Below are 25,066 nucleotides of genomic sequence, written 5' to 3' on the forward strand. Positions count from 1 at the left end.
ATTTGTATTTATCACCACAAATATCTAAAATTACTGATTATGCATCCTTTAATTTTGGGGGAAATACCAAAAATAACCAAAATGAATTTTTACATAAAATAATATTTTAACTAAATGTGGATTTTGAAGGAATATCGAAGTTTATGACCGTTATCGTGTATCAGTCGTAATTTTGGTATTATAGTGGTGATTTTCGATTGATATACTATTAAAGAGGTATTTATGCTTTTCTCCACCTCTCCCGAAAACAATTTGCAGTGAAGAAAGATGGTCAAGTATTCTAAATAATTTATCTCAAAAAATAAAAATAAAAATAAAAATAAATTTTAAATTTCAACACTTCATCTAAATGGCAAATTTGCAAATATATGAATATTAAAGGGGCACACTAGATATTTACTATGTGCTTATTTTCATACTATAATTCTATAAGGGGTTAAGTAAAAATAGATAAAACTACAAGGGGCTATGTTCTATTTATGAAAAAAAGGAAAGACGCAAAAATAATAGCGGCATAAATATATATATGAAAAAAATAGTTAAATAAAATAAATTAATCCCAAACCCCAACCCCAACCCAACCCCAACCCCAAATCGGCTGTAGTACCGAAAAGCTTCGTCGCAACCCTCACCGTATCTCCGCCGTGCCTCCGCCGTGAACCCTGTCTGCCAGTATACGGATGCCGGGGGCGACGATGGATTCCGAGATACCTGTAGAGCCACAGTCGCTGAAGAAGCTCAGCTTCAAATCAGTGAAGCGAGCCCTCGATCTGTTCTCTCCTACACACGGTCAATTTCCCCCACCCGACCCGGAAAGGTTTGGGAAACCCTCAATTTTAATTATTCTAATTACCATCATTTGTTGAGTTATAGTGTATTTGGATAATTCCTATTGAGTTCGTTATACGATTTAGTGATTATATGCATTGTATTTAGATATCAATTTTTATTAATTTATTTTGGTTTTTGTCTGTTTTGCAGCAAGAAGATTCGAGTAAATTATAAGGTTGGTGCTAAATAATGCCTAGCCGTGGAGAAGTATGTTAATTATTATTTTTATTGGATTATTATTGTGGCGTGTAATTATGCATGCCTTGAATTTAGAGTATTCCCTTTTGAATTATGTGTGTTTTTGGTTGATGTTTTAGCTTAATAACGAGTATGGAGGAGTGAAAAACGTGTCTACGGAACCTTCTACTCAAACAGGATCTGCAAAAAATCGATCGCAACTAACATCTACCCCCAACAATGTCCTTGCACTTCCAGGTATTTCAACTCTGGCCAAGTTCGAACCTTTAGAGATGTGAGTTTGCTGTATGCAAAGATTTTGTGGTCATTCATATTAAGTAAATCAAAAAATTCTTGGATGTTGAAACTTAACAAAGCCAGTTAACATTAGTAGATGTTTATTTGGGAGATATAAACCTTGATGTGAGGCGCATATGAACTTTTACCTGTACATAATATGTTACATTTAACTGAGTGCATATCAAGATTGCCGATCTGAATTTTTGTGTCAGTTGATAGTTGGAGTGTATTCTTCGTGCAGGCCCTGAACGATCAAATGATATGCAAAAGGGAGGGTCACAGATTAGTACAACAGGGCAACCTAGCGGCAGTAGCAATGTTGGTGTTCAAGGCAGGAGCACAACTATTATACCCGCATCTGGTTTACCTGAAAGGTCTTCTGTTCTTGACACTAGTGTTTCTTTCTGGAACTGTATATTATAATATCTATTGAAACACTCACTTGCCATGCGGGCTAGCTAACAGTTATTCTTGGAAATAGTATTACATTTTAAAAAATCTCAAGCTTCTGAATGACAAGTGAATATGATATTCTCTTCTAGTTGTGATTCTTTCATCAGTCTTTGTTGAACTAAATTAAAATGTATTATAGCACATCGGTGGTTGGAAACATGTTTTATTTGATAATTTTGAAAATTACACATGATTCCATTATCCTTTTGTTGCTTTCTGTCATTTTCCTTTCATTACATGATTATTTATACTATGGATGATGATAGACATTAACAGCATTGTGATTATTGTTCTTTTGTGATGCTCAGGAATCTTTCAACTTCTGCCATCATGGAAAGAATTCCAAGTAGATGGCCTCGTCCTATATGGCATGCCCCGTGGAAGAATTACAGGGTAAGAAACTTTTCTTAACTTGTTCAGGAAGTTTCCTGAACCGAAATGATAAATGTATAAGTATAAATGATCTTTGATGCGTCTGCTTGTTTAGGCCCTTAGGACTACTGCTTAACCTCAGTTTTCCAGTTCAGTCTGGCCTTCACTGTCTTTCTGATAGACTCTATGGGCTGTGAATCACAATTTCAAGGTTTTCTCTACAACATGCCATCGCCTATACTGGAGTTTATACCACCATATCTTTGTGATATGGTATACCGTAAAGATGCATCTATGAATTCCACATATAAGATTAGCAGAAGTATCTCAAATCTTTGTTAGCTCCTGTAAATTTGTATGTTACAAATGCTATCTAAAAGTATAGCTTGAAAAAAACTTTAGAATCCTTATATAGGTTTCACGACTTAATGGATCTTCTGCACCTATTCAAAAGTATAAAAAAGTTATTATAGACTGTATGCATTCTGAATTTGCTGGAGTCAGCCTAACCATTGAGGAGAGGTATTTGTCTGCATGCATTTTGTATGCAGGCCAGTTTCGAACTCCTAAAATCTCTTTATAGCATATGAAATTATTTGAAAATAAACATATATGCTATTGACTACACTACTTCATACGATTTTGTATCTTGTGTTTTCATGCACATCATCAGATTTTGGGATCTCTGGTGTCATTCCATGGAAACTTGTTATATCTGTAATCTGTTGAAAGAAATTACATCAATCTCACCCAATTGGTCATATAGCATGTAAGAAAGATTTTACTTGTACCTTATTGGCACCTATCCTTGTTTTGATAGAAAAGCTTCACACTACCACTTGCATGTGACGTTTGTTATCTTTTACATGAATGCTACTGATTTTCTTTGTTTGGTCCTACTGATGTATGTGGTATTGTCTTTTCTGCCCTTTTTATTGATTCTTACCTTGCAAGTTGATCCATGTAGGTCATTAGTGGCCATTTGGGATGGGTGCGGTCAGTTGCTCTTGACCCCAGTAATAATTGGTTTTGCACGGGATCTGCTGATCGAACAATCAAGGTTAGAAACTTACACTCCCCCCCCCCCCCAAAAAAAAAAAAAAAAGTGTATTATTTGGAAAGACTGGATTAGAAAGTGAATGTGGTGTAACTTTATCTGATTTGCTAGTTTATTTTTAGTGTATCTGGTACAAGCAATTAGTTTCGGAAGTTGTGGGTCTAGAAACGCTTCATCTGTTTCCGTCGAGTTGGATGAGTTAGTTGTAAATGGATTTATCTAGACTTTTCTCACTGTATTAGCTAATGTTCTTATGAAAAGCATTCACATTAAAAGTAGCTATGGATATGGAATTTAATAGGAGAACTATTTTATAACTGGTTGAATAAACAGAGATTAATCTCGATTTGTTAAAAATGATCAATGCCTTCAGTTCCAGCACTGAGATTATGTAATGAGTAGATATCTTTTACAGCTACTGATCTCTGTGATGAATCATTTAATCTTAAGCTTATGAATACCCTTTTAGTGTTGTAAACTTCACTAAATTATGTTGTTCCCTGTAGCATATAGTTTTCTTGTCAGTCAGGCGCTTAGTTTCCTTCAGTTGTGTTCTTTTTCTTATTCAATTTTCTTATTTATATGGTGGCCAGATATGGGACTTAGCAAGTGGCCGGCTGAAACTCACACTTACCGGTCACATTGACCAAGTACGAGGTAGTTCATTTCTTATTTCTGGATAACACTCATTTCCTGAAAATTCACAGGATTATATATTAAGAAATAATTAATTTTCTTGCAGGTCTGGCTGTTAGTAAGAAGCACACATACATGTTTTCTGCTGGGGATGACAAATTAGTTAAATGTTGGGACCTAGAGCAGAATAAGGTTGGTAGCCATTTTCAACAGTTGTTTCAGGCTTTCAGCTGAAGTAATATTTGGCGTTTAATAAATACACCCTTTCTGTTTTCAGGCCATTCGCTCTTATCATGGCCATCTTAGTGGTGTGTATTGCCTGGCACTTCATCCTACTATTGACATTTTGTGTACTGGAGGTCGGGATTCCGTGTGTCGGGTACGGATTATTGGTTATATTATATCTGATAAAATATGTATTTTCAATATCTGAGAAATCTATAAAGTACCAGTAGAGAATAGAGATTTGTACTAATTTAGGTTATAATATGATTTTAGGTCTGGGATATTCGTAGCAAGATGCAAATTTTTGCACTTACTGGACATGATAATACCGTTTGTTCAGTCTTCACACGACCTACGGTTAGTGCTCACCTTGTGGCTCCCAAGTACTTTTAGTATTTAATATATCTCTTTATGTGTACCTATCTGCCTCAAATTTATGAATGAAATTTAGGGATTTGGTTATTTTCTGTTTTGCTCTTTTAGTCTGACCTCATGGCATGACTTGAACATGCAGGATCCACAAATCATAACAGGTTCTCATGATTCAACTATAAAGTTCTGGGACCTCAGATATGGTAATAGTTATAACAAATTATCTTGTGGTTCTTAATTATATCTTGATCTCTCTTTATTGAAGTGCATGTGTTTGTGCCTGGCAGGTAAAGCAATGGCAACTCTCACACACCATAAAAAATCTGTGCGAGCTATGGCTCAGCATCCTAAGGAGTAAGCATTTTCATTATGTGTTGTACATCTTAATTTTTGGTTTGAATTTTACATGATCTCATTTTTCAGTATTTGCCTAATTTCATATTTCCAATTTTGCAGAGACGCTTTTGTGTCTGCATCAGCTGAGAATATTAAAAAGTTTCAACTTCCTAGAGGAGAATTTATGCACAACATGCTGTAAGTGTTAATGAATAGCCATACAACTTCCTCCATGTTTCTTTTTTGTTCCCTGAAAAAGTTGATTAGGCTTGCAGGCTCTTCTAATTTTGATCGGCATAAATGCAGGCACTCATTTTTCTTCTTACATTGGTGTATAATATTTAGCATTTACTGACTGAGATCGTGAGAACAGACTTTATCATTGCGTAATTGGTTTGCCTTGGCGGGGTCAGAGCAACCTGTCTTAGGATAGTTCCTCTTTCCCTAAAAATATAATGATGATATTAATAATGGAAAGAATAAGAATAAATGAATAACTGGATTACTGGAAGTTTCAGATCTTTGTACCTTTTCACGAATAAACTATTATTTAGGAGTGCTATTTATGTTTAATGTCTACTCGAATACAGTTTAGTGAACGCTATAAATTAATGAGCTGCAGACATTTTTATCCACTCCGTGGACTATATAATTTAATTGTTACCTATAAAGAATATTTTCTCTTCAATAGACAGTCTTCTTTGCCACTTAAATACTTTAGAATACTTCGTTTTCTATTTGCTTGATATAGCTACTCAGCCTACTGTACTGAGATTTGATTTTCAGTTCTTTGAATAATGTCAACCCGAACACCTGGCGACAAAGCTAATTTCATGTTTCTTTTTTCCAGCTCTCAGCAGAAGACTATAATTAATGCAGCTGCAGTCAACGAGGAGGGAGTAATGGCCACAGCAGGTGAGTTTCACCAAATATTTTTCTTGACAGAATTTCATCTTGTTTCCAAGAATATTATAGCTTTGTGTTTGTGTTGGAGGACATCATACATGGTTTTAATTTTAATATCATTTAATTTATCATAGGTGATAATGGAAGTTTATGGTTTTGGGACTGGAAAAGCGGCCACAATTTCCAGCAATCCCAAACAATTGTTCAACCCGGTATGTATATATCAAGCAACATAATTTTGTTTTCTTTTTGTTTCTACTTATAGCATCAACCTTTTGGACATTAAATTAATTTTGTAAATTAATTATGTCAGGTTCGCTGGATAGTGAAGCTGGTATATACGCTATCACGTATGATTTAACTGGTTCGAGGCTGATCACTTGTGAGGCGGACAAGACTATAAAGATGTGGAAAGAAGACGAAACGGCAACCCCAGAATCTCATCCCGTTCATTTCAAGCCACCCAAAGATATTCGCCGCTTCTAATATTTCTGCTTTAGACATTTGGATTTACTTTTTGCTCTTTCATTACGTGTTAAATTTAAAAAAAAAAAGCTCGAGAAAGAGTTATTGAAGTACGTAAAACTGTAAAATTGTAGTATTGCTGAGCTGATATGTTTATTGCGAGTCCTTTAAACGAGGATTGAAATATTCAGTTGTCGTGTTAGGTGTATTATTTATTATCCTGTTTATCAAGATTTATCGAAGCAAGCATCTATGTAATTTGAGATTGCAAGTTCGTGTATTAATATTTGCCTGAATTCATTTTCGACCCCAATTAATTCTAGGTTTTTCGTTATCGTGCCTGCCAGGCTCATATGGCCTACTGGGCCTATATTGAAATCCATATATTCCGTTATTTGGCCCACCATTAAATCAACAATTTCCGTTATTTGGCCTACCGTTAAATCCATATTTCCGTTATTTGGCCACCGTTAAATCCACATTTTCCGTTATTTGGCCACCGTTAAATCCACATTTTCCGTTATTGGGCCTACCGTTAAATCCACATTTTCCGTTATATGGCTCACCCTTAAATCCATATATTCCGTTATTGGGCCTCACTTAGCCTATATTTAAATTGATAAAATAAAAAACATATAAATTTGAAATCCTATATTTAAATTGATAAAATTAAAAACATATAAATTTGAAATTTAAATTGGCCTACCGTTAAATCCATATTTCCGTTATTTGGCCACCGTTAAATCCATATTTTCCGTTATTGGGCCTGACTCAGCCTATATCCTATTTAAATTGATAAAATTAAAAACATATAAATTTGAAATTTAAATTTAAAAAATAAACATAAAAAGTTTGAAGGGCCCAACCGGGTTCGAACCGGTGACCTATTGATCTGCAGTCAATTGCTCTACCACTGAGCTATGGACCCTTAGATGTTCGTTTAATGCACCAAAAGTTAAATACACCATACACTCGATGTGTGCAATGAATAATAAAGCAAAGTTTACAAATGAAAAGAGTATGTAAATCGCATTGGGCTACAAGAACCGAACCCAGATCATTAACCGAAATGCCCTCGTAATCCACCAACTAGGGCACTTTTGCAAGTTAATCCACCACAATTAATTTACTATTATGATGATAATTATTGTCATATCAAGAAAATATAAATACTCGACACTCACTATTCATAGGGTATGATTACTCTCAACCTGATCAAATAATCAACTCTCTCGTACTCTACCTAATCTACACCAACAAAGTGATTAATCATAGGGAGAATTACAACTGCAGCTAATCATAGGGTATAATTGGAATTAATGCCAAATCTAGAAATACAATGGTGCAACTTCAGTCCAAACTAAGAATATACTGATCTAGTAAGTCTCCTTTAACCTTGAGACGAGAAATTGAACAGTTTTTCAGAAGCTCGTTCACACCCACATTTTGTTTTCACTAAAATACACATAAAACGAAGAAAAAAAGAAAGAAAGAAGGAGAAAGAATCCTTCCCGAAAAATCCGAACCCATTATACACGATCATCTACTTCAATCTCGTCGCATGAACTCTGCGAAACAAGAATGGTGAGAGAGTGGAGTTGTAAATTTCCCCTAATTTGAATCGTCTTTGGCATTCTTGGCTCGAAAATCCTCTTTTGTTTGACCATAATAGTCAGCTTTGCTGCCATGGGAAGTGACGAAGTTCCAACCAAAAGCAGAACCCCCAACAATAAATGTGTCGGTGGCATGATCGCCCAAAGGTTCAGCAGAAGCTTCATCAACATCATGGAGAAGATTCTCTCCGGGTTTCAAATCTTCTTGTTGTTCATGATGCTTCACACGCTTTTGTCCATTTTCAATGTTACCGTTACTGCATTTCTCCAGCTTACCGGTTTCTGCTGTCATCTCTCGGTACAGCTCCATCACAAGCTTCATCCCTGCAGAGTTTTATTTTACACCGTTGTAAGTCTTATATTTTGTCTTTCTGAATTCATGAATATTTATATCAAGGATATTATAAATAATATGGAATTTTTCATGCATGACTGCGGTTCAGTTGGAAAAGGAAGTTAATTAGGAAAACAGCAATATATGAAAAAGAAAAACAAAATTGATGGTTTTCAAACTAAACAACCATTTGATATATATTCAAGAAGTGATAATAGAACCAATTAAGCTTTCATTCTTCAGATTAAATCATTCATCGGAGTATATAGACATGCCACATCAAAACTACCTTAAATCATAATGCTGCTTCACTCTAAACAGTTCTATTTCAATAAAGTTGATGGATTCTGAAACCGTACGTACAGAAACATAACATAACAAATGGAATATTTTCAAGTATTTCTTTAAAAAGAAGGATTAGAAAATGATGGAGACGTATGATCTTGGAAAAATAAGGATATACGAGTTCGGACTTAATTATATTAGTATTGACAATAATGTGGTCAGAATGCAGAACATGAAGGTTCCTAATAAGGGTCGAAAACTTGAAATTAGTAGTAAAGCTAATTACGTAGAGAAGGGAAAGTAGATTAATAAAGGTCCACCGACCAATTCAGAAGTCTAGTAAATCAAATTCCACTTCCAAACATACTCTCATTCTTTTCCGCCACTTCGCAATGGCCAAGCTGGATTTTCCAACAACATAATATTATCGGGATACACAAAACCCTAGAATTTTTATGTAAGAGGTAATCCAGATATTGAATGGAAACATAAAAATATGTCTGCCCGAGTTTAAACACGGAAGAAAGTACGAACACTAGTGGGAAATAGAAGTTACGTGTGAATGGCTATAAACAGTATAAACCACACCCTCACCTTCACGGATATCATCAGCTGCCTTGCAATTTCGAAAATCAGGGGTCTTGAGCACCTAAAAAAGATTACAAAAGAACATGTTAGGGTTAAATACTTTAATTTTATTAAGATAATTAGAAAGTATCATTAACCAAATCTTCTAGACTTGCTTCACTAACAAAAACGATTGATCGATGCTTGCCTGTGTTGTTTTACAGCAAAATTAAATATCACCACAGATGCCAAATTGTTTGTATCACTTTAATAATCATTACCATAACTTTTCGATCCCAAAGTACGCGAGTGAACGTGTTAGTATTTAAAGAGACAGATGCTGAACCCAATAGATAAATTAATCGAGCGAATTTCAGCAGTAGGAAATTGAATTACCAAAATTTCATACCCTAGATCAAAGTTTACTGATACAAAGGGCCACCACATTCATATCTATAGCCACATAAAACTGCATAAATTTTAATTAATTAATTAAAATCCCCAAATCCAATACTATCACTCATACATGCACAGATGTCAGTAGAAACTCATACAAATTTGATCATGAACAGAAAAAAAAAATGAGCGGAAACACACTTCCGGTTATTTTGGGAGTTCTTTCCAGACCTAAAAACGAGAAAATTTGAAAATTCTGATACTTCAAATTCGTTGGAGAAGACAACATAATTTCAAATCCTATCACATAATTCACGAAAAGAAAACGACTACTAGAAGAAAAAATCAGAGAAACACCGACGAAAATACCCACATAAAATCAATCAATTCGCATTCGTAAAAATTACAAGAGAAATCTCAAACCTCGATGAAATGTGGCCGAAGGTCTCTCAGAACGGCGCGTATTTTGTAGTAAGGAGTATTCTGAATGTCGACGGCGTCGTTTTCGAGAGGCCTCTTTCTGCTTTCCGGAAGGGTTTTTGTCTCTTCCATTTTTCCGCGCTCTCTTTCTCTCTCTTCCGCAGGAGAAGAATGGGGGGAGAAGAAGGAGAAGGGGGCTTAATTAGTAAAATTACATGTTAAAAAGGGGCACTTCTGCAAAATAACATATTTACACTTTACGCCTTACAAATTGTTCAATTGAAGTTTTAAGCCCTCAAGGCTTAAAAAGTAACCAAATGGTTTTTTTTTTTTGGGACCATCCTAAAAATTAATTGGATTAACCATGTACTAATAAAATTTAGTTGTTTAATTGAATGATTATAAGCTATAACTTATCTTAATAATTAAACATGGGCAATTGGCATAAGAATTAATATTCAATTGAGATTGTTGATTTTCTTGATAATACATGCTACTTATATATCTCATATCATTGGGACAATTACTTATAATTTTTGATCATTAGGGCGAGCATGTAACACGTAGTTAGCCTAATGTGATTTACGTCTCTCGTATAGTTTGCAAGTTATTATAGAGAGTATAGATTTACCCAGTACACCTGTATTGTTGGCTGCGTATTTCATTATTACCAAAAACATAAAAAATTATTCAATAAATTACACCTTTGTTCTTGTCTCTATTACATCCTCGTACAGTCATCTTCAACAACACAAAAAAAGAAAAAAAAAAAGAAAAAAAAAAGGACCTTCATTTGTTCTTCACCGATCTTCGTGCAATTTATTCGACACAAATTTAGTCAGAAATACCCCTCTAGTATAACACTCTTACCAGACGCAAACGATGTCATCTTTTTCACCTTCGCTTTTACATCCATACCCTTCAACACTCTCCTTTCACCACCACCACCGAAAAACGGCAAAACCTCCACCACAACCTTCTGGAACAAGTTCAACTCGAGACCCTCTTTAATTACGCCCTCAAAATCCACGTCATCACCCCTCAAATCCACTAAGACACTACACATTCCTCGATTCTTGCAGTGTTCGAGAATTTCAGACAAACTTGTTCCTTCTTGAACTATATCTCCCTCAGATATTATCGATAATTTCGAAGCAGAATCTTTCTTAAGTACGATCTTAAGAGGTTGGTTTGCCCCGGGTTCATTCGAAATAGGAAACGAAGACTTGTCGACCAATCCCGTAGAAGAAAGTACAATAGCATCGTATTCTTGCAAAAGTTTCGAATAATATCCACCACACTCCATAGCTTCTTCACTGAGCTCATTCAGTAGATAGCCATCAAGTGTAATCGAATACCTGATTAACCAAACGAATGTCAAATTACGAATAGATCCCCTAAGGTTTGGAAAATTACATATAACTCCCTTGAGGTTTGGTTGCAGTCAACAATTTAGCCCCATCTGGCCATTGGCTAACCGAAAAATGAAGATGTGCAAAACAAAAATTAATTGCAATTTTTTTTTACCCTTTAACCAAATATTTGTAAATTTTTATTGTCATTTTCACCCTTTCAAGTTTGATTTAGATGAAAAGTAAGGGTTTTGACGTACTTTTTGATCGAAAAATACAAACTCAAACCAACCGAAACTGAAATCAAATTATTCGTGCAAATAGAAAAAACCGAGTAGACAATGCAAGTACCTGAGAGTAAGGTACGGTGTTCGTGAGAGCATATAATGGATATAGGCTTCATTGAGCCTTTTGCACATATCTTCTTCGACTCCAATAGTAACTTTAATACCCGATTCTTGCAATTTTTTGACTCCAGTTGAAGCCACAATGGGGTTCGGATCGACCATACCAATCACTACATTCTTCACTTTGGCTTTGATTAGTGCTTCCGTGCAGGGCGGCGTTCTTCCGTAATGGTTGCACGGCTCTAAACTGACGTATGCTGTCCCGTTTTCGGCTAAATCACCAGCATCTCTTAGTGCAAAAACCTGTAGTTCTTTTCTTTTGAAAGGTCAAATTCTCTGTATATATGTATTAACATAATTCTCAGAAATTTCAGTTTAAAAGATCTTCAATTAGATTAGGCCTACTATGAACTACAGCAAAGAACTAACCTCACTCTCTCTCTCTCTCTCTAAAAGATCTTCATTCAGATTAGCCCTACTACTATGAACTACAGCAAAGAATTAACCTCTCTCTCTCTCTCACACACACAGAGACTCTCTCTCTCTCCCTCTCACACACACACACACACAGAGAAACACTCTCTCGCACACACACAGCAAAGATTTGTATTCAATCAAGACATAAAAATGCAGCAGAGGAAGAGGAAATTGTGAAATAACCTCAGCGTGAGGTTGCCCAGCTTTAGGGTGAAATCCTTGGCCGACAATTTTACCATCATTCACAATTACACAACCAACCATTGGATTAGGACTGGTGCAACCAATGGCCTTCTTCGCAAGCTCAACACACCTCCTCATGTAATACCCATCATCTACAACTTCTTGCTTATCCTGCGACCCACCACACACGATCATAGCCAAATGGGCACTTTTTCTCGAACTGATTCCTGATACAGAAACCCTTTTCGCTGAATTTGAAAACCCAAGTTGCGAATTCGGTGGAAACGCCGGAATCTGTCGCTTTGTTGGTGGATTGTGGATAATGTGCTTAGAAAATGGAAGCGTTTGAGCGTACATAATGGAAGCTGGAAGTATTTATTTCCTTGAGAAATTGAAACTTTATAACAATGGAGAAAGTAAAATTAACTGTAGAGAGAGAAAAAAAAATTGAGAATTAATTTCGAAGGGAGCTTTGGTGAAAAAGGTGGGGATGCAAACAACTGAGAGCAAAAATAAAAGAAAGTGTCTGAGCCCGGGTTCGAACCGGGGACCTCTAGTGTGTGAGACTAGCGTGATAACCGACTACACCACCCAGACTTTGATGTCAGTCTTTAACTTACACATTAATTAAACATATCAAAAGCCAATGTTTTTCAAAAAAAAATATGAACAGATGTCTTAATCAAATTGCTTATTATGATAATCATGTTATGTTTTTGTATATTTATGGAAAGCATAATATTTTTTAAATCTTATTACAAGATCAAACAGCTGCAGCATGTCCCTCTGCCCTTTTCTTGAAGGTTTTCTTGGATAATCTCCAGGTGCATTATAATTTCTTCGAATGTAGGCCTTCGATCGGGGATCTTATGCCAACAATCTTGTAGAAGCCTAAAATCAAGATCAGCAATTTTCAATTGGAGCAGTCTAAATTCAAATAGTTTGATGAATATTCCTTCTTTTTTTTTTATTCAACTCACTTTCTGATTGGTTCAGGGTACATCATTGAAGGGAGGTGGGGTCGTGAATCTTCGTACGCTCGTTTGTCTGCCAATTTTTCTGCGTCTTCTCCCCTATTTGACGGTCCTCCTTGAAACATCTAATTTCCAGATAACAAGAGTAAAAAATCAACAATTTCCCCAACTTTATTTAGCAAGAATTATGATAATACGAAGTGAGTTTAATATAATTACCTCATGGACAATCATCGCAAAAGAAAATACATCGACGCTTTTTCCGTAAGATTCTCGACGGTAGACTTCTGGAGCCATGTAGCGGTCTGGAAAAAAAATCAGAATATAATCTTGTAAAATTTTCTAAAATCATTTTATTTTTTATTTTTTCGTAATTAAGGGATAATAGTACATGATCCAGTTCCGCCAGTCATTTTATAGCCGACATCTCTCCCTTGCGAAATCTTGCTCAATCCAAAGTCGGTGACTTTTAGGCGCCCTGCGTCACTCTGCAAAACATTTCTGCAAGAAATGTTCAATCATGTAATGGCTCGCAAAAATATGTAATAACGCAAGTTGAAGAGGGGGCAAATCAATTAAAATTATTACTAGGTACCTCGGTGTTAAATCTCTATGGATAATGGCGTGAGGTTTATGTTGATGTAGATAATTCATACCTCTGCAAAAACACACCATAAAAATATTGATTTCAGTATATATAAATGGTTAAGCAATCAATACAAGACTCGGTTAATTATTTTTCCATTTTTTTCCTCTTATCTAATGTTATTAGCAAACTACCCCCTAAAAACTCACCATTTAGGGGGTTGTTTGCTCAAAAAAATGCATCACAGGGGGGATTTTGCTAATTTTAACAACACGGGGAGTTTCGTAACAATTCGATATAACACAGGGGTACTGGAGGCAAAAATTTCAGTTTTAATAGAACTCAATAAAGTCTCCATTCCAATCTGAACTAAGTTTGGTAATTTCAGTTTGAACATGTACCTTGCTATATCCAAAGCATATGCAACTGCAGTCAGTGAATCGAGCCGTCCTTTCTTTCTCAGTATATCATATAAACTTCCCTACCATTTTCATTAACCGAAACATTAAAAAATATATTCAAAATTCAAATACTATCCCAAATTACTAACACACTTACATTTCGTAGGTACTCAGTGAGGAAGATCAAACGGTCAGGGTGCTTTAGAACACCAAGAAATTGCACTATATTAGGGTGACGCAATTTTTGCCACAGGGCTAATTCCTTTAGAAAGTTTTCCCTGTAAAGTCAACAGCCAATAAGCCGCATATATTCATTACTGGTCAACATGTACGCAAATTTTCTCTTTGTTAGTCATATATAGTATCAGAAAAGAAGCTGCACCGCTTAATAAAAAGAACTCACTTTACTGTTTTATTTGAAGCAATGGAAGAACGAATTGTTTTTGCAGCAACTTCTGTACCACGCCACTTGACTGAGTAAACTTCCCCAAAAGAACCCTGCAATTATTGATTTATAATATGCATGGATCTTAGAATATTCAACGGAAATCGGATAATGAAGAAGGAGAAGAATCTTCAATTTGTTCGGCGTAAGGACAAAAAATTAAAAGATGTGCATGTGGAGAAATTACTTCACCGATGAGAGTTGCTTCGTTCATGTCCACCTCAATTGAATCAATTTCAAAACATGGAGTTTGAGAGTCAAGTCCCATCTGTAAAAATCAAAAATTGAAACGAGACTTCTCAATTACTCATAAAGCGAAATAGACTCCGACTATGCTTTTTCATGGTTTTAAGGAAAAATATCCGAATTTAGTGGAAAAACTACAACAGCACACTGCTGAAAAGTATATACCGGATCAGTTCCACCATGCGCCTCCAAAACTTTGCAAACTTCGTGATGGCGAAAGCTACGAGCATCAGAGAGTGGCTGCACAGTATTTCAGTAACATAACGTATTAAAAATATTCTTAGGGGAAATCTCCTAGCTTTATTAAGTGTGTGGAAAGACTACAGAATGATTATCATAGTAGGAAAAAACGTCGACACAATTATACACTAACATTGACAAATTAGATAAAAAATTCTGGCACACATCATATGTAAGAATTTTATGGATTGAACTACTTACAGTTCGACCCCAGCGATCCATGGAGTTAACATCGGCTCCTTTCTCGAGAAGTAGAACAACTATTTCCATGCACCCTTCACATGATGCTAAGTGAAGTGCGGTTCTCTTATCATAGTCAGCCAAATTGGGGCTTACGCCTTTTACGAGTTCCTGCATAACACCAGCTTTATCGCCCTTACTCGAACAAAAAAGAAGGCGGTATGGACCTTCTCCTTCCTGGTCAATTTCAGATGGCATCTGTTGCTGAAAAGACCGAAGATGGAAAATGATTGAGAAGGGTGGTAGAAAACAGCACGCACAATTATCTCCATTTTCAGTATAAACAGAGCTATTTCTAGATTAATAACAACTATAATTTCAAAACATAATCAGAAACATGCTCAACATAAAAAACAAGATTGGTATAATATGTTTTCCAGTTAAAGGATATATTGATTTTTCCAAAGCTGTGAATACCAGCTCGTACACGAAGAATAGAAGAAGAAGACTTACCTTTGTTGAAGTTGATTGATGCCTATGATCATCCATGAGAAAGAGAGGAATAAAAGTTCAGCAGTATCACAGAGACAATTCAACAAACACTTGGTGTGCTGGAGGAAAACACAACACAAAGATAACAACAAGGTATGTAATCACTATGGCTCAAGCCACCACGTAACAGTTACCGTTACGGATTATCGGAAACTCCAAAAGAGTCGTCGTCGAGGTCGGAGTATCCGAGGAAAAAAAGAAAAAGGAAAACGGAAATGGGTATTCTTTTTGCTTGTGTTTTGGGTTGAAATTCCAACTGCCAAAATTGAAAGCTTTGTACTCTTCGTCCATGCTAACTGGTCGGGAAATACGGGAAAAAGAGAAATGGGGTTTCTCACAGCGTAAAACGATGTCGTTTCTCCGCGGGTTTCTGGGACAATTTGGGATTTTAATTCTTGCAGCAAATATATGAAACAGGAAATTGTTTCCCATAACAGAAACATTTGAGTCAGTTCTTCGCGTAAAAGTGAGATTAATTTATTAAATTAAAAATTATATAATTTCTAAATGACAACATTAGCCCTCATTTTTTTATATAATCACAAAGTAGCCCCTTTTTTGTTTTATTTCAAATTTTCAAATATTCTCAAACCCCTAATTCCCTCATAAAATGTCCATTCAGCCCTGTAACAACGTTGCATTGAACCTCATAGAATCCACAGAAGAAGAGTTGCAACAAAGACCCGTTTTGCCGACCCGTTTACTCGAAGAAGGACCCGAATTCGAAACCAGTATGCTTCCCGGGTCGGATATCGAAGCTGGCATCATCAAAGGCCCGTACATTTCTGAGTTTTTTTCAATTTATACATATTGTTTCTGTTGAAATATGGGGGGTTTTACTTTTTAGCTTTTGGGACTGGGGAATAATCTCTTCTTTTTACGTGCTATAGAACCGAATATACCAAATTTTATGTGCTTGCATTTCTGATGTATCTGCATGAAATTTCAAACATGCGATTTCTTGATGTTAGATTGTCAGGCATCTTCGAACTATAGCGCTGAATCATTGATTCGACAAAGAATGTAGAGCTGGAGTCGATAATGGAAGCTGAGAAAATTCAACTTGTCAAACAGAAGGTTCCGAGTAAAGCTTCGATGATGTTTCTTGTCTTGAAGACGATGCAAGAATGTATGGCAATGATCGATAAATTAGAACAAATAAATAAATTTCTGAAAAAAATTAAAGATAAAAATAAAGCAATCTCAGAAATTCCAACATAGTATCAAGACAACAACATCAAATTGTGTTTTTTTTTTGGGATCAAATTACTAAGTATGTATATATATTTTACAAACCACAAAGGAAATTCACATTTAGTTACAAAAAAGAAGCTCAAATAGCAAGAGACTTACAGCTTATTACATCATCGTCAGAAGTCAATTTCGGAACAGAAGTCGTCACCAGAACACCATCCACACAGCCAGCGTTTTCAACGTCAAACATCACAGTGCTAAGTCCCTTCCCGATAACGAATATTCTCTTACCGATTCCCACAAGCCGACACGGTGGACTTATGAGGTGAGTCGAAAGTCTCCTTACAGCCACCCACTCTCTAACATCTTTCTTCCACATCATCAACCTCACGCCCGAAGTTTGGTCCAACACATACAAGACACCATCTATCACAACCGATGGGCCCCGCCACCCGCATGCCATGTCAGCATCCGCGTGCTGCCACATGCCACTTGACGGCTCGTACACAACGGCGTACACGTGAGGAGATACAGATGAATTACCGCACCGAATGTAAATTTTCCCATCAAATACCATTGAGTCTTCGATATCGGGAAGAATATTTGGGTCTGCATGAGAACTCCAACAATTTGTACGGCTTTCGTAAATGTCCCATAGATGTGGATTGCTTGAATTCCTTCCAAGCCCTCCAATAGCATAAAGTTTACCATCTAAAGCTTCGAACGCGAAGAAGCACCTAATAGAATCGATGACACAGAACAACATCAAATCAGCACAAATCTTTTGTAACAGTTTGACAAAAAAATGAAAATGTTTATCGCTGCATACATTCATATAAATGCGCATACATTCGAAAAGATCCTACGTCCGAGAAAAATACGAGAATAGGAGTTCTTTCAAGTTCAAAAAGTAAGAATGTGATAGGCTTCACAGGATTAGGTGTTCGACAAATATTGTCATTGTCAAACGAAAAATATTCACAGGTTCTTTAAGTAATGTGAAGTAAAAAGCAAAACATAATACTGAAATAAAAAATACATATATTTATTGATTAGTTTCTTCAAGCAACCATGGGCTATATTTACTCCCTCCGTTTCATATTATCTGTACTTCAAGGTTTCGGCACAAGTAATAAGAAAACTAATAAATATGCATGAATCCGAGCGAAATGGACTAAAACATTATGTCCCTCTAATAATTCTCTCTCCATGAATTAGCTCCATTAATTCGGAGCATGAGGGGAAATTTGAGAAAAAAAGGTAATAAATGCCCCATTCGAATTCTAAATCAAATACCTGGGAGTGGATAAAGAACCATCTCTAGTCCAAGTATTCACCGAAGCATCATAACGATAAACTTCATCAGTAGCATCTTCAATCCAACCACATCCTCCAAACAGGTAAATGTTCTTACCCAACACTTCAAATCCGACGCCTTTTCTCTTCAAACAATGTCCTGGAAGGCTATGAATCTGTTTCCAACCCCTTTTCAATTGGTCGGGATCCAACGCGTACATGCAAAGCTGCTCGGATTTATCTCTGCATAAAGCATAAATCCAAGTCTCATCCAGTTTATGCTTCACCCTATACGAAAGCCATTCTTGAGAGCCAATCAAATCTCTCCATCTCTTCGAAACACAGTTGAGAATCGGATGATACTTTCGGGGAACTCTCGCTAAGCAGCAAAGGGCTATATCATCTGGAATTCCAGGTATTAAGGATGGCTTCTCCGATTCAATTTCGGTACTGGAGGATCGACTTTCCCCGAATTCCATGCTTTCGGCTACCAATAACTGAAATTTTCAGCATAAAGGAAATAGCAAAAGTCAGAAGAAGAGTAACTTCTAACACATATCCCACAAGCATTTCATTTCATTTTCTGTAGCTGATGCAAAAAATTACCATTTTTTTTACTGAAAAATCAAATTAAATTTCTAGCAGAACGCAACCAATCACTCGAATTTGCGATTAAAGTAAAAAAAAAAAAAAAAAGCCAGTAATATTTGTATACAAATGTTATTAATTATTCAATTTTTAATCGGTTTCTCTGATCTATCAACCAATAAAAAAAACCTAGAAAAAATTGAGAATATATGGAATTGTGGAAAAAATCGTGTTCATTAGAACCAGAAAAGAAAAATGCCATAGACTCGTACAGAAATGTACAGATCACATTACGGAATAAGCAGTAAACTAAATTAATTAAGGAATTTACCTTTTGAGGAGTTGGATTCTGCGATGTAGCTGTGTCTTTCAGCAGAAGATTACAAAGCGCCGAAGAATTGGGAGAGAAGCCAAAGTTTGATGCTGAAACTACATTTTCACGTCTTTTGTGGTTACTTTTCTAATATATAAATTCCCCAAGGGGGTAAAAGTTAATAAGTAAATTTTAGTTGGGCCATCCGTACAAGAAGAAACTTGTAGGATTTATTTGGGCTTTAATTCTTGCCGAACTCTTTATACACAATTTTGAAATTTCTGAAAAGTTAGAAACCTGTTTGAAATGTGAATTTTCAAAAAGAATTTTTTATTTCCCTAATTATTTACATGATTTGATTATCAATTACAAAATACTAGTTTATAATAATATTTATTTTCAATATATTTTTATATGGAAACATATAAAAATAAAATCTAATATATGTTTATATAACATATTTATAAACATACCTCTATACTTTTAATATTTATATATTTCCCTCAAGTTCTCATATTCCTATTTTTGGGACATCCGTTTCCCTGTATCGTCGTTTTCGTGCTCGTGCTACACTGAGAGTGACTAACAAAATGACGTCATTAATAATAATAATAATAACAAAAAAAAAAACATCCTAATACAACATAGAACTATAACACAAGTCAAAATGTTAACATAAATTTAAAGGAAAATCTTTCAAGTCTTAAAAAATAAAACAAACAGTCATTTGTTTGCAAAAGGCCACTGACTGAAGACCATCAATCCAATCTCTCAATAAATTTAAAGGAAATTCATTGATGTCTAGCAATAATAATAATTATTAAAAAAAAAAAAAAAAAAAAAAAAAAAACTGTCGATTTTAATTGGAAAGCCGACTACTGAAGATCATCAATCCAATCTCCATATATCTTGCTAATTTTTTCGGGACCGCTCCATTTCCGAGAAGGTATCTCTCCAGTCTTGTGAATCAAGTTCGGCACCCTTCTTCTTGCAGAAGCCTTGGCAGCAAGTACAGGGGAATCATTAACTGCTCCGTACACTGGTCCTCCACCATAGCGTTGAAGCTCTGTTCACAAAGATTTCCAATTCAATAATGTAACTCACACATCAATCAGACATAAGAAGTAAGATAATATAAAATTTAATTTTTAAAAATTTAGTCGGAAATTTTCTTTTCAAGAAATATAAGTCTTTTGTTTTGCGAGGTGGGGTTCGGTTTCGATGATTATGAGGCGAAGTTTTCAGATGGAATAACTTCGATATATTGATGTATTGATCCTGATAAAGATCACTCAAAGGGAAAAGTATAGATACAAAACAATTTAATACGGTATTTGGTCATTGAAAGACAAAGAACCAGTCCAACAAACAACTTGTGTAAACAATTCGAGAAGCATACGCATAAGGAAAAAGTGCACCTAGAAACAGAATCCAAGAAAGTTATTCTTCGGCTGACTCTGAGTAAATGTTTTTTCCGGGTTGTCCCTTTCTAGTTTCACAAAGACCGATTTCTACAACCAATCAACACGAACATGCAATATACAACTTTAATTAAAACTTAATGTTGATCTTAAGAGATCACGATATATTTTTATCCATCCCCTTTAATTAGAACTTTTAACAATAAAATCTAAATAGAATGAGATGGTGATGCTAAGTTATTAGTCATATTGTGAACAAAGTGCAGTTATGCTGGAAGGTTATGTTTGAAGGTGGTATTAGCTTTACATGTAAATAAGGAAAATGACAACGGTATACAGAAAAGCCAACTATTATATTGAATACTCCATGGTAAGTTTACGAAGCTAGAGCAGATAAAGGTAACATTTCCTTAGACAACTGACAGATATATCTAGCTTATAGCATGAGTCACTGGCACATTAGGCGAACAAAATATCGAACAATAAATGCTGTCCAAACCACAAAACAGAACTGAAGCTGCATTAACTAGAACTAAAAACAAGTCCGGAAAAAACATCATGCAACGCTAATAAATGCAACTCAGACAAGTTCAAAAACAGACTCAGATATAATTTCATTCTTTTTTATTGAAAATGCTATATAAATTATACCTGCAGTTCCATGAGCAAAATGGCACTCGCTGCCGAAGGTACAGCACCCTGTCCGCTCCCACTTCGTGCAAAGCCTTGTTCTCCAATTAGCAAACCTCACAATTGGTTTACTCACATTGCCCTCCTCAGATACACAATCATTGCCAGGAAGCAAACATATCGCCACAGATTCTCGATCATGCTCTTCGTGAATGAAATTACAATTTTCACCATACAAACAACCATCTTCAGTATAGTAATTTTGGCAATACTGCCTCATAGAAATTCCCTGTGTCTCGCCACTTAACTCCACAACTGGTATCGGGAACACCTCCCTCGTCTCTGATAATTCGAGATCTTCCTCCTTTGGTGGTTCAGCAAAAATTTCCTGCCATTTAGGTGGTTCCCTAAGTTCCTCAGAACTGTGTGCGTAATTACAGTTCTTGGCTAAACAATTGCCATTTCGGAATTTGCAGAGTTTTGTCTTGTAGAGCATCTTTATAACCTTTGAGCGATCAGAAGCCATTAAATCCACCATGAGGGAACTTCTAGGCCTTTTATTCTGCGGCTCACTTCCCACTTCAAACTGGGATAGGGTTCCCTCCTGATTTGACATTGGATTAATGTCGACAGAGGTTTCTCTGTTCTGAATACCATCCTCAATGGCTGAGACTACTCGATCAATGGATCCGAGACAGGGGTTTTCATTGACATCATTTTCTAGGTTTCCAGATTCAAACTGAACCACATTTCCATCAGCAAAACCACTTCCTTGATTACAATCCATCATAACACAACCTCACCAATTCCAATTAATTTACAGTTTAAGTCGATTAAAAATACAAATTTACCCTAGATTTAAAGAATTTTCGTAACGGTTTTCTTGCCAAGGAAGAGATCAGAAAAACTCAAACCTCAAACTCACTCATCAAAGTATAATTGGCAATAAATTGGTTGGGTCGGCAACTTTTCCTTCTCAACAGACAGGAAAAGAAAGCAATTCAATGAGCAATCTATGTCTTAGATTTCATACCTAGTGCAACAGAGCCAAGCAGCCAGTCGTGATTCATAAAATAATGCAGGGTTGATTGTTTAGACTTAATAAAGAGATTGGTAAGATGTCTTACACCGGCTCGTGCTCTGGTTAAGGATCCAGGGGGGCTTGATTTTCCATCTTTCTCAGGCAGCCGCGAATCATTAATGGAATCAAAGCTAAACAGGAAAACCTAATCCCTCTATCAATGGCAAGAAACTTAGGATATTTATAGAGAGAGGGAGAGCGGGGAGGAGGGTTTAAGGAATGCGAAATTGAAACAAGAAGACGATATTGCCCTTACCAACTCACATAATTGCTCTCCGTGCCCTTCCTCCATATGGCTAACTCATTATACACATTTCACTTAGGGAAACTAAATTGCCTTTATTAAATTATTCTCTTCTCTTATTTTTTTTTGATCCCATTATGAAGAAACTTAAAATGGAAAAAGAAAAAAAAAGGCACAATCATAGTCCGTCGTTGTAAAAAGAGTATTTATTGCGCTAATAAATGTGGCATCGTGGAAAAACCATGCACTCTTCAGTCCCTCTAAACACGCATTGAGTATATGCAAAAGATAACTATTTGACACCAAAAAAAATAATTCCATTACCATGAAGTATAATAGATGATAATACAAAAAAGTCACAGAATTTGCTTCACACTAACCAACTTACCTTAACTGTTAGTTTCAAATTTACGGGCCCATGAAGGTTAAGTAATCATATTCAAAATGTACCAATGGAGTTGGCTGAAACGAGTAGTACAAAGAAGAACTGTGTGCATTATAAAGGGACAATACTTTATCTTTCTTCTGAAATCTCTTCAAAAATTTCCTGAATTCGTAAAGCTGATAATGCATATTACCTCATTTTAACACATCAGCTTGTTCCAGTGAGAACCTCAGTGCAACTCTTACGCGTTCAGTTAGCTAAACTAATTACAAGGTTCTTCACGAGCTGTGTACGTGCGGGATCTACTTATTGCCTTGTACTTATATCTGTACAAACCTAGAGGGGGGCAAGTGCCAAGTTGAACTAAATCAAAAAGGATGAAAGGAAAATTGGAATATGATTTGAGCAGACTTCGAAACTATCAGAAAAAGAAAATCATTCCCGTAACAACTAAGCCCGAACTGAAAGCAGCATGGCTCCCATATCAACATTAAATGAAGACTACTTCTCTTAACCACAATTAGACAACCTGAGCCAAGACTTTACCTATCACCAACTTCAACCCTTAAAATTGAACACATACTATGAACTTAATTTTCTCGTTAGGGAAAACACCATTCTTCATTACTCGTCACATGCTTTAGCTACCTACTTGTGAGGTGATTATACATTTTCGGGACCATGTGATGTTCTAAACTTCTAATATACTGAGTTTTAAAGAAGAAGAATATATTGAATACCAGAAATAACTTCTGAACAGAGAAAGATGCAGTCCCAATAATTCCCCCAGATGCTCCAATTCTTCAAGTAAATAGAAAGTCGCATTATATTTTCTTCAAAAATTGTAACAGCAATGTACTTACTTGGTAACGAAGAATCTCAACACCAATCATATAACCAGCACTTTAACATTGCTAAGTCTGTTCCACACACCATACTTATTTCCAATGTCCACAGAGAGGTACCAGCTTCTTTCTGCCAAATCATTAGCCTAACACCTAAAGTTCCGCGAGACGTAGAACACGTATTCCTTCAAAAAAGAAACACGAAACGAGAGGGACAATCAACACTATGCCAACTGACAAAAGGGCAACATAATTTATTTCTAGTTCAATTTCAAAATGACAAGCTCCTAGGTAAGGATAGGGCAATATCTAATCTCCAACAACAAAACCTAAAAAACACAATCGGCCTATCATTCTGTAAGGGCTAACACACAATATGATCACGGCAGAATATCATCGTCAACTAACGAAAATCTAAAATCACCGCCATAATCAAAAGTAGTTTCGCTTACCAATTTTGCCTGATCGAATTCAGTTCCACCGGAAGAAACTTCCGCTTCAACCGACTCCATACTTCTAACCTACATAATTCAGAAGTATAAAAATGCGGATGTGATCGAAAAGTCTGCAATTGGAGGAAAAATGCGGTGGGAAGTGACGTTGGCGGCTGGCGCGGCGGCGGCGGCGGAAGCGGACGGCGGCCACGAACGCCATTTTAAAGGCTGAGGCAGGGACTTACCATGGCGATGGCGGTTAATCCGAAAAAAATGCGCGACGGAGTGACGCCGTTACGAAAATTGCATAATTGCGCACTACGGCGTCACTAATGGAGCGTCCCGTCGGAGAATACCTCATTGTCGCCGTCGGTAGCTAGCTCCACAGCTCTACGTCTCTGTTCTTTTCTCCTTTCTTCAGTTCTCGCTCTCTCTTCTCTCTCTACTCGTATTACTTATAGTTAGCTCATTTTGTTGATATATATATGTGATCCGGCCCGGGCCGGGCCCTTTTCCAAGCAAATGGGCTTAGTACTTTTCTAAGCTTTATGGCCCAATACTCTCAATACGAATAAAATGGGGCTAGCAAATACTTTTTTCAGAATTTTTTTTTTAATATATATAATTAATTCAGAAATTTCTATTTTTTTAAATTACATTAACTATATCAATACTATTACTTATTTGTACCCATACAAATAAGTAATAATATTATTACTTATTTACTTATACCATAGGAGAATCAAAAATAAAATTGCAAAATTTCAAAATTCACTATAATATTCACTATGCACGTATATGTACATGTTAATAATGATTATATGTAAACTTACAATAATATAAATGATATTCGAAGTATTTGATTTTGGTGTAGTCTTTATAAAATCAATATTAGGCTTGTTGTGCT

At 35.9% G+C, this 25,066-nt stretch overlaps 6 protein-coding genes and 2 non-coding genes across 10 annotated transcripts; 1 reads left to right on the forward strand and 7 right to left on the reverse strand.

The window, feature by feature from the left end:
• Positions 1–511: 511 nt before the first annotated feature.
• PRL1 (pleiotropic regulatory locus 1) lies at positions 512–6,414 on the forward strand. Of its 2 annotated transcripts, none has more exons than XM_012988262.2 (16): positions 512–817; positions 982–1,006; positions 1,149–1,266; positions 1,550–1,682; positions 2,070–2,154; positions 3,101–3,193; positions 3,784–3,847; positions 3,933–4,018; positions 4,104–4,205; positions 4,325–4,408; positions 4,566–4,626; positions 4,711–4,777; positions 4,880–4,957; positions 5,610–5,674; positions 5,800–5,877; positions 5,979–6,414. In XM_012988262.2, the coding sequence occupies exons 1-16, from the start codon at positions 681–683 to the stop codon at positions 6,149–6,151; spliced, it is 1,449 nt and encodes a 482-aa protein (XP_012843716.2). In that variant the 5' UTR covers positions 512–680; the 3' UTR covers positions 6,152–6,414. The 2 variants fall into 2 exon arrangements, with proteins under 2 accessions (XP_012843716.2, XP_012843717.2); XM_012988263.2 differs by having other exon boundaries at positions 542–817; positions 982–1,038.
• A 572-nt stretch (positions 6,415–6,986) lies between these two features.
• TRNAC-GCA (transfer RNA cysteine (anticodon GCA)) lies at positions 6,987–7,058 on the reverse strand. Its single transcript has one exon. It is a non-coding gene; the product is annotated as a tRNA-Cys (tRNA).
• A 360-nt stretch (positions 7,059–7,418) lies between these two features.
• Positions 7,419–9,949, reverse strand: LOC105963799 (hypothetical protein). The gene is made up of 3 exons (XM_012988264.2): positions 9,749–9,949; positions 8,957–9,011; positions 7,419–8,067 (listed from the first exon to the last, which is right to left on the reverse strand). Exons 1-3 carry the CDS (start codon positions 9,875–9,877, stop codon positions 7,742–7,744), a joined length of 510 nt encoding a protein of 169 aa, XP_012843718.2. The 5' UTR covers positions 9,878–9,949; the 3' UTR covers positions 7,419–7,741.
• A 441-nt stretch (positions 9,950–10,390) lies between these two features.
• On the reverse strand, positions 10,391–12,578 carry LOC105963802 (Cytidine/deoxycytidylate deaminase family protein). The gene is made up of 3 exons (XM_012988266.2): positions 12,105–12,578; positions 11,449–11,747; positions 10,391–11,103 (listed from the first exon to the last, which is right to left on the reverse strand). Exons 1-3 carry the CDS (start codon positions 12,459–12,461, stop codon positions 10,584–10,586), a joined length of 1,176 nt encoding a protein of 391 aa, XP_012843720.1. The 5' UTR covers positions 12,462–12,578; the 3' UTR covers positions 10,391–10,583.
• A 49-nt stretch (positions 12,579–12,627) lies between these two features.
• TRNAV-CAC (transfer RNA valine (anticodon CAC)) lies at positions 12,628–12,701 on the reverse strand. The gene has a single exon. It is a non-coding gene; the product is annotated as a tRNA-Val (tRNA).
• Positions 12,702–12,778: 77 nt separating this feature from the next.
• Positions 12,779–16,134, reverse strand: LOC105963801 (serine/threonine-protein kinase VIK). The gene is made up of 12 exons (XM_012988265.2): positions 15,690–16,134; positions 15,198–15,440; positions 14,922–14,996; positions 14,698–14,778; positions 14,469–14,563; positions 14,223–14,343; positions 14,066–14,145; positions 13,674–13,736; positions 13,470–13,579; positions 13,298–13,383; positions 13,085–13,203; positions 12,779–12,995 (listed from the first exon to the last, which is right to left on the reverse strand). Exons 1-12 carry the CDS (start codon positions 15,723–15,725, stop codon positions 12,860–12,862), a joined length of 1,245 nt encoding a protein of 414 aa, XP_012843719.2. The 5' UTR covers positions 15,726–16,134; the 3' UTR covers positions 12,779–12,859.
• Positions 16,135–16,911: 777 nt separating this feature from the next.
• SKIP4 (SKP1 interacting partner 4) lies at positions 16,912–19,276 on the reverse strand. The gene is made up of 3 exons (XM_012988267.2): positions 19,138–19,276; positions 18,219–18,715; positions 16,912–17,659 (listed from the first exon to the last, which is right to left on the reverse strand). Exons 2-3 carry the CDS (start codon positions 18,695–18,697, stop codon positions 17,062–17,064), a joined length of 1,077 nt encoding a protein of 358 aa, XP_012843721.2. The 5' UTR covers positions 18,698–18,715; positions 19,138–19,276; the 3' UTR covers positions 16,912–17,061.
• Positions 19,277–19,772: 496 nt separating this feature from the next.
• LOC105963804 (zinc finger CCCH domain-containing protein 56) lies at positions 19,773–24,602 on the reverse strand. 2 transcript variants are annotated; one of them, XM_088814509.1, is made up of 4 exons: positions 24,365–24,602; positions 23,744–24,241; positions 21,192–23,206; positions 19,773–20,185 (listed from the first exon to the last, which is right to left on the reverse strand). In XM_088814509.1, the coding sequence occupies exons 3-4, from the start codon at positions 21,958–21,960 to the stop codon at positions 19,995–19,997; spliced, it is 960 nt and encodes a 319-aa protein (XP_088670635.1). In that variant the 5' UTR covers positions 21,961–23,206; positions 23,744–24,241; positions 24,365–24,602; the 3' UTR covers positions 19,773–19,994. The 2 variants fall into 2 exon arrangements, with proteins under 2 accessions (XP_088670635.1, XP_088670638.1); XM_088814512.1 differs by having other exon boundaries at positions 23,744–24,246; positions 24,362–24,589.
• Between the last annotated feature and the right edge of the window lie 464 nt (positions 24,603–25,066).

This window comes from Erythranthe guttata, chromosome 2 (assembly GCF_056151865.1).
Source record: "Erythranthe guttata isolate IM_541 chromosome 2, IM_541, whole genome shotgun sequence".
NCBI lineage: Eukaryota > Viridiplantae > Streptophyta > Magnoliopsida > Lamiales > Phrymaceae > Erythranthe > Erythranthe guttata.

Bases quoted from the DNA above. Each gene is read 5' to 3' on its own strand.
- LOC105963801 (XM_012988265.2), bottom strand. From the start codon at position 15,725: ATGGATGATCATAGGCATCAATCAACTTCAACAAAG. The intron at 13,204-13,297 runs GTAATTATATTA...TCTGGAAATTAG, and splicing joins TTGCGATGATTGTCCATGAG to ATGTTTCAAGGAGGACCGTC. The intron at 12,996-13,084 runs GTGAGTTGAATA...TCTTGATTTTAG, and splicing joins TACCCTGAACCAATCAGAAA to GCTTCTACAAGATTGTTGGC.
- LOC105963804 (XM_088814509.1), bottom strand. From the start codon at position 21,960: ATGATGGATTGTAATCAAGGAAGTGGTTTTGCTGATGGAAATGTGGTT. The intron at 20,186-21,191 runs GTATAATTTATA...CTTTGTGAACAG, and splicing joins TTTTGCTCATGGAACTGCAG to AGCTTCAACGCTATGGTGGA.
- PRL1 (XM_012988262.2), top strand. From the start codon at position 681: ATGCCGGGGGCGACGATGGATTCCGAGATACCTGTAGAGCCACAGTCG. The intron at 4,958-5,609 runs GTAAGTGTTAAT...TCTTTTTTCCAG, and splicing joins GAATTTATGCACAACATGCT to CTCTCAGCAGAAGACTATAA. The intron at 5,878-5,978 runs GTATGTATATAT...TAATTATGTCAG, and splicing joins CCAAACAATTGTTCAACCCG to GTTCGCTGGATAGTGAAGCT.
- SKIP4 (XM_012988267.2), bottom strand. From the start codon at position 18,697: ATGGAATTCGGGGAAAGTCGATCCTCCAGTACCGAAATTGAATCGGAG. The intron at 17,660-18,218 runs GTATTTGATTTA...CGATTCTATTAG, and splicing joins GGTTCTTTATCCACTCCCAG to GTGCTTCTTCGCGTTCGAAG.
- LOC105963799 (XM_012988264.2), bottom strand. From the start codon at position 9,877: ATGGAAGAGACAAAAACCCTTCCGGAAAGCAGAAAGAGGCCTCTCGAA. The intron at 9,012-9,748 runs GTTTGAGATTTC...AATCTTTTTTAG, and splicing joins TTCGGCCACATTTCATCGAG to GTGCTCAAGACCCCTGATTT. The intron at 8,068-8,956 runs GTGAGGGTGTGG...AAAACTCTGCAG, and splicing joins AGCTGATGATATCCGTGAAG to GGATGAAGCTTGTGATGGAG.
- LOC105963802 (XM_012988266.2), bottom strand. From the start codon at position 12,461: ATGTACGCTCAAACGCTTCCATTTTCTAAGCACATTATCCACAATCCA. The intron at 11,748-12,104 runs GTTATTTCACAA...AAAGAACTACAG, and splicing joins CTGGGCAACCTCACGCTGAG to GTTTTTGCACTAAGAGATGC. The intron at 11,104-11,448 runs GTACTTGCATTG...TTGGTTAATCAG, and splicing joins ACACCGTACCTTACTCTCAG to GTATTCGATTACACTTGATG.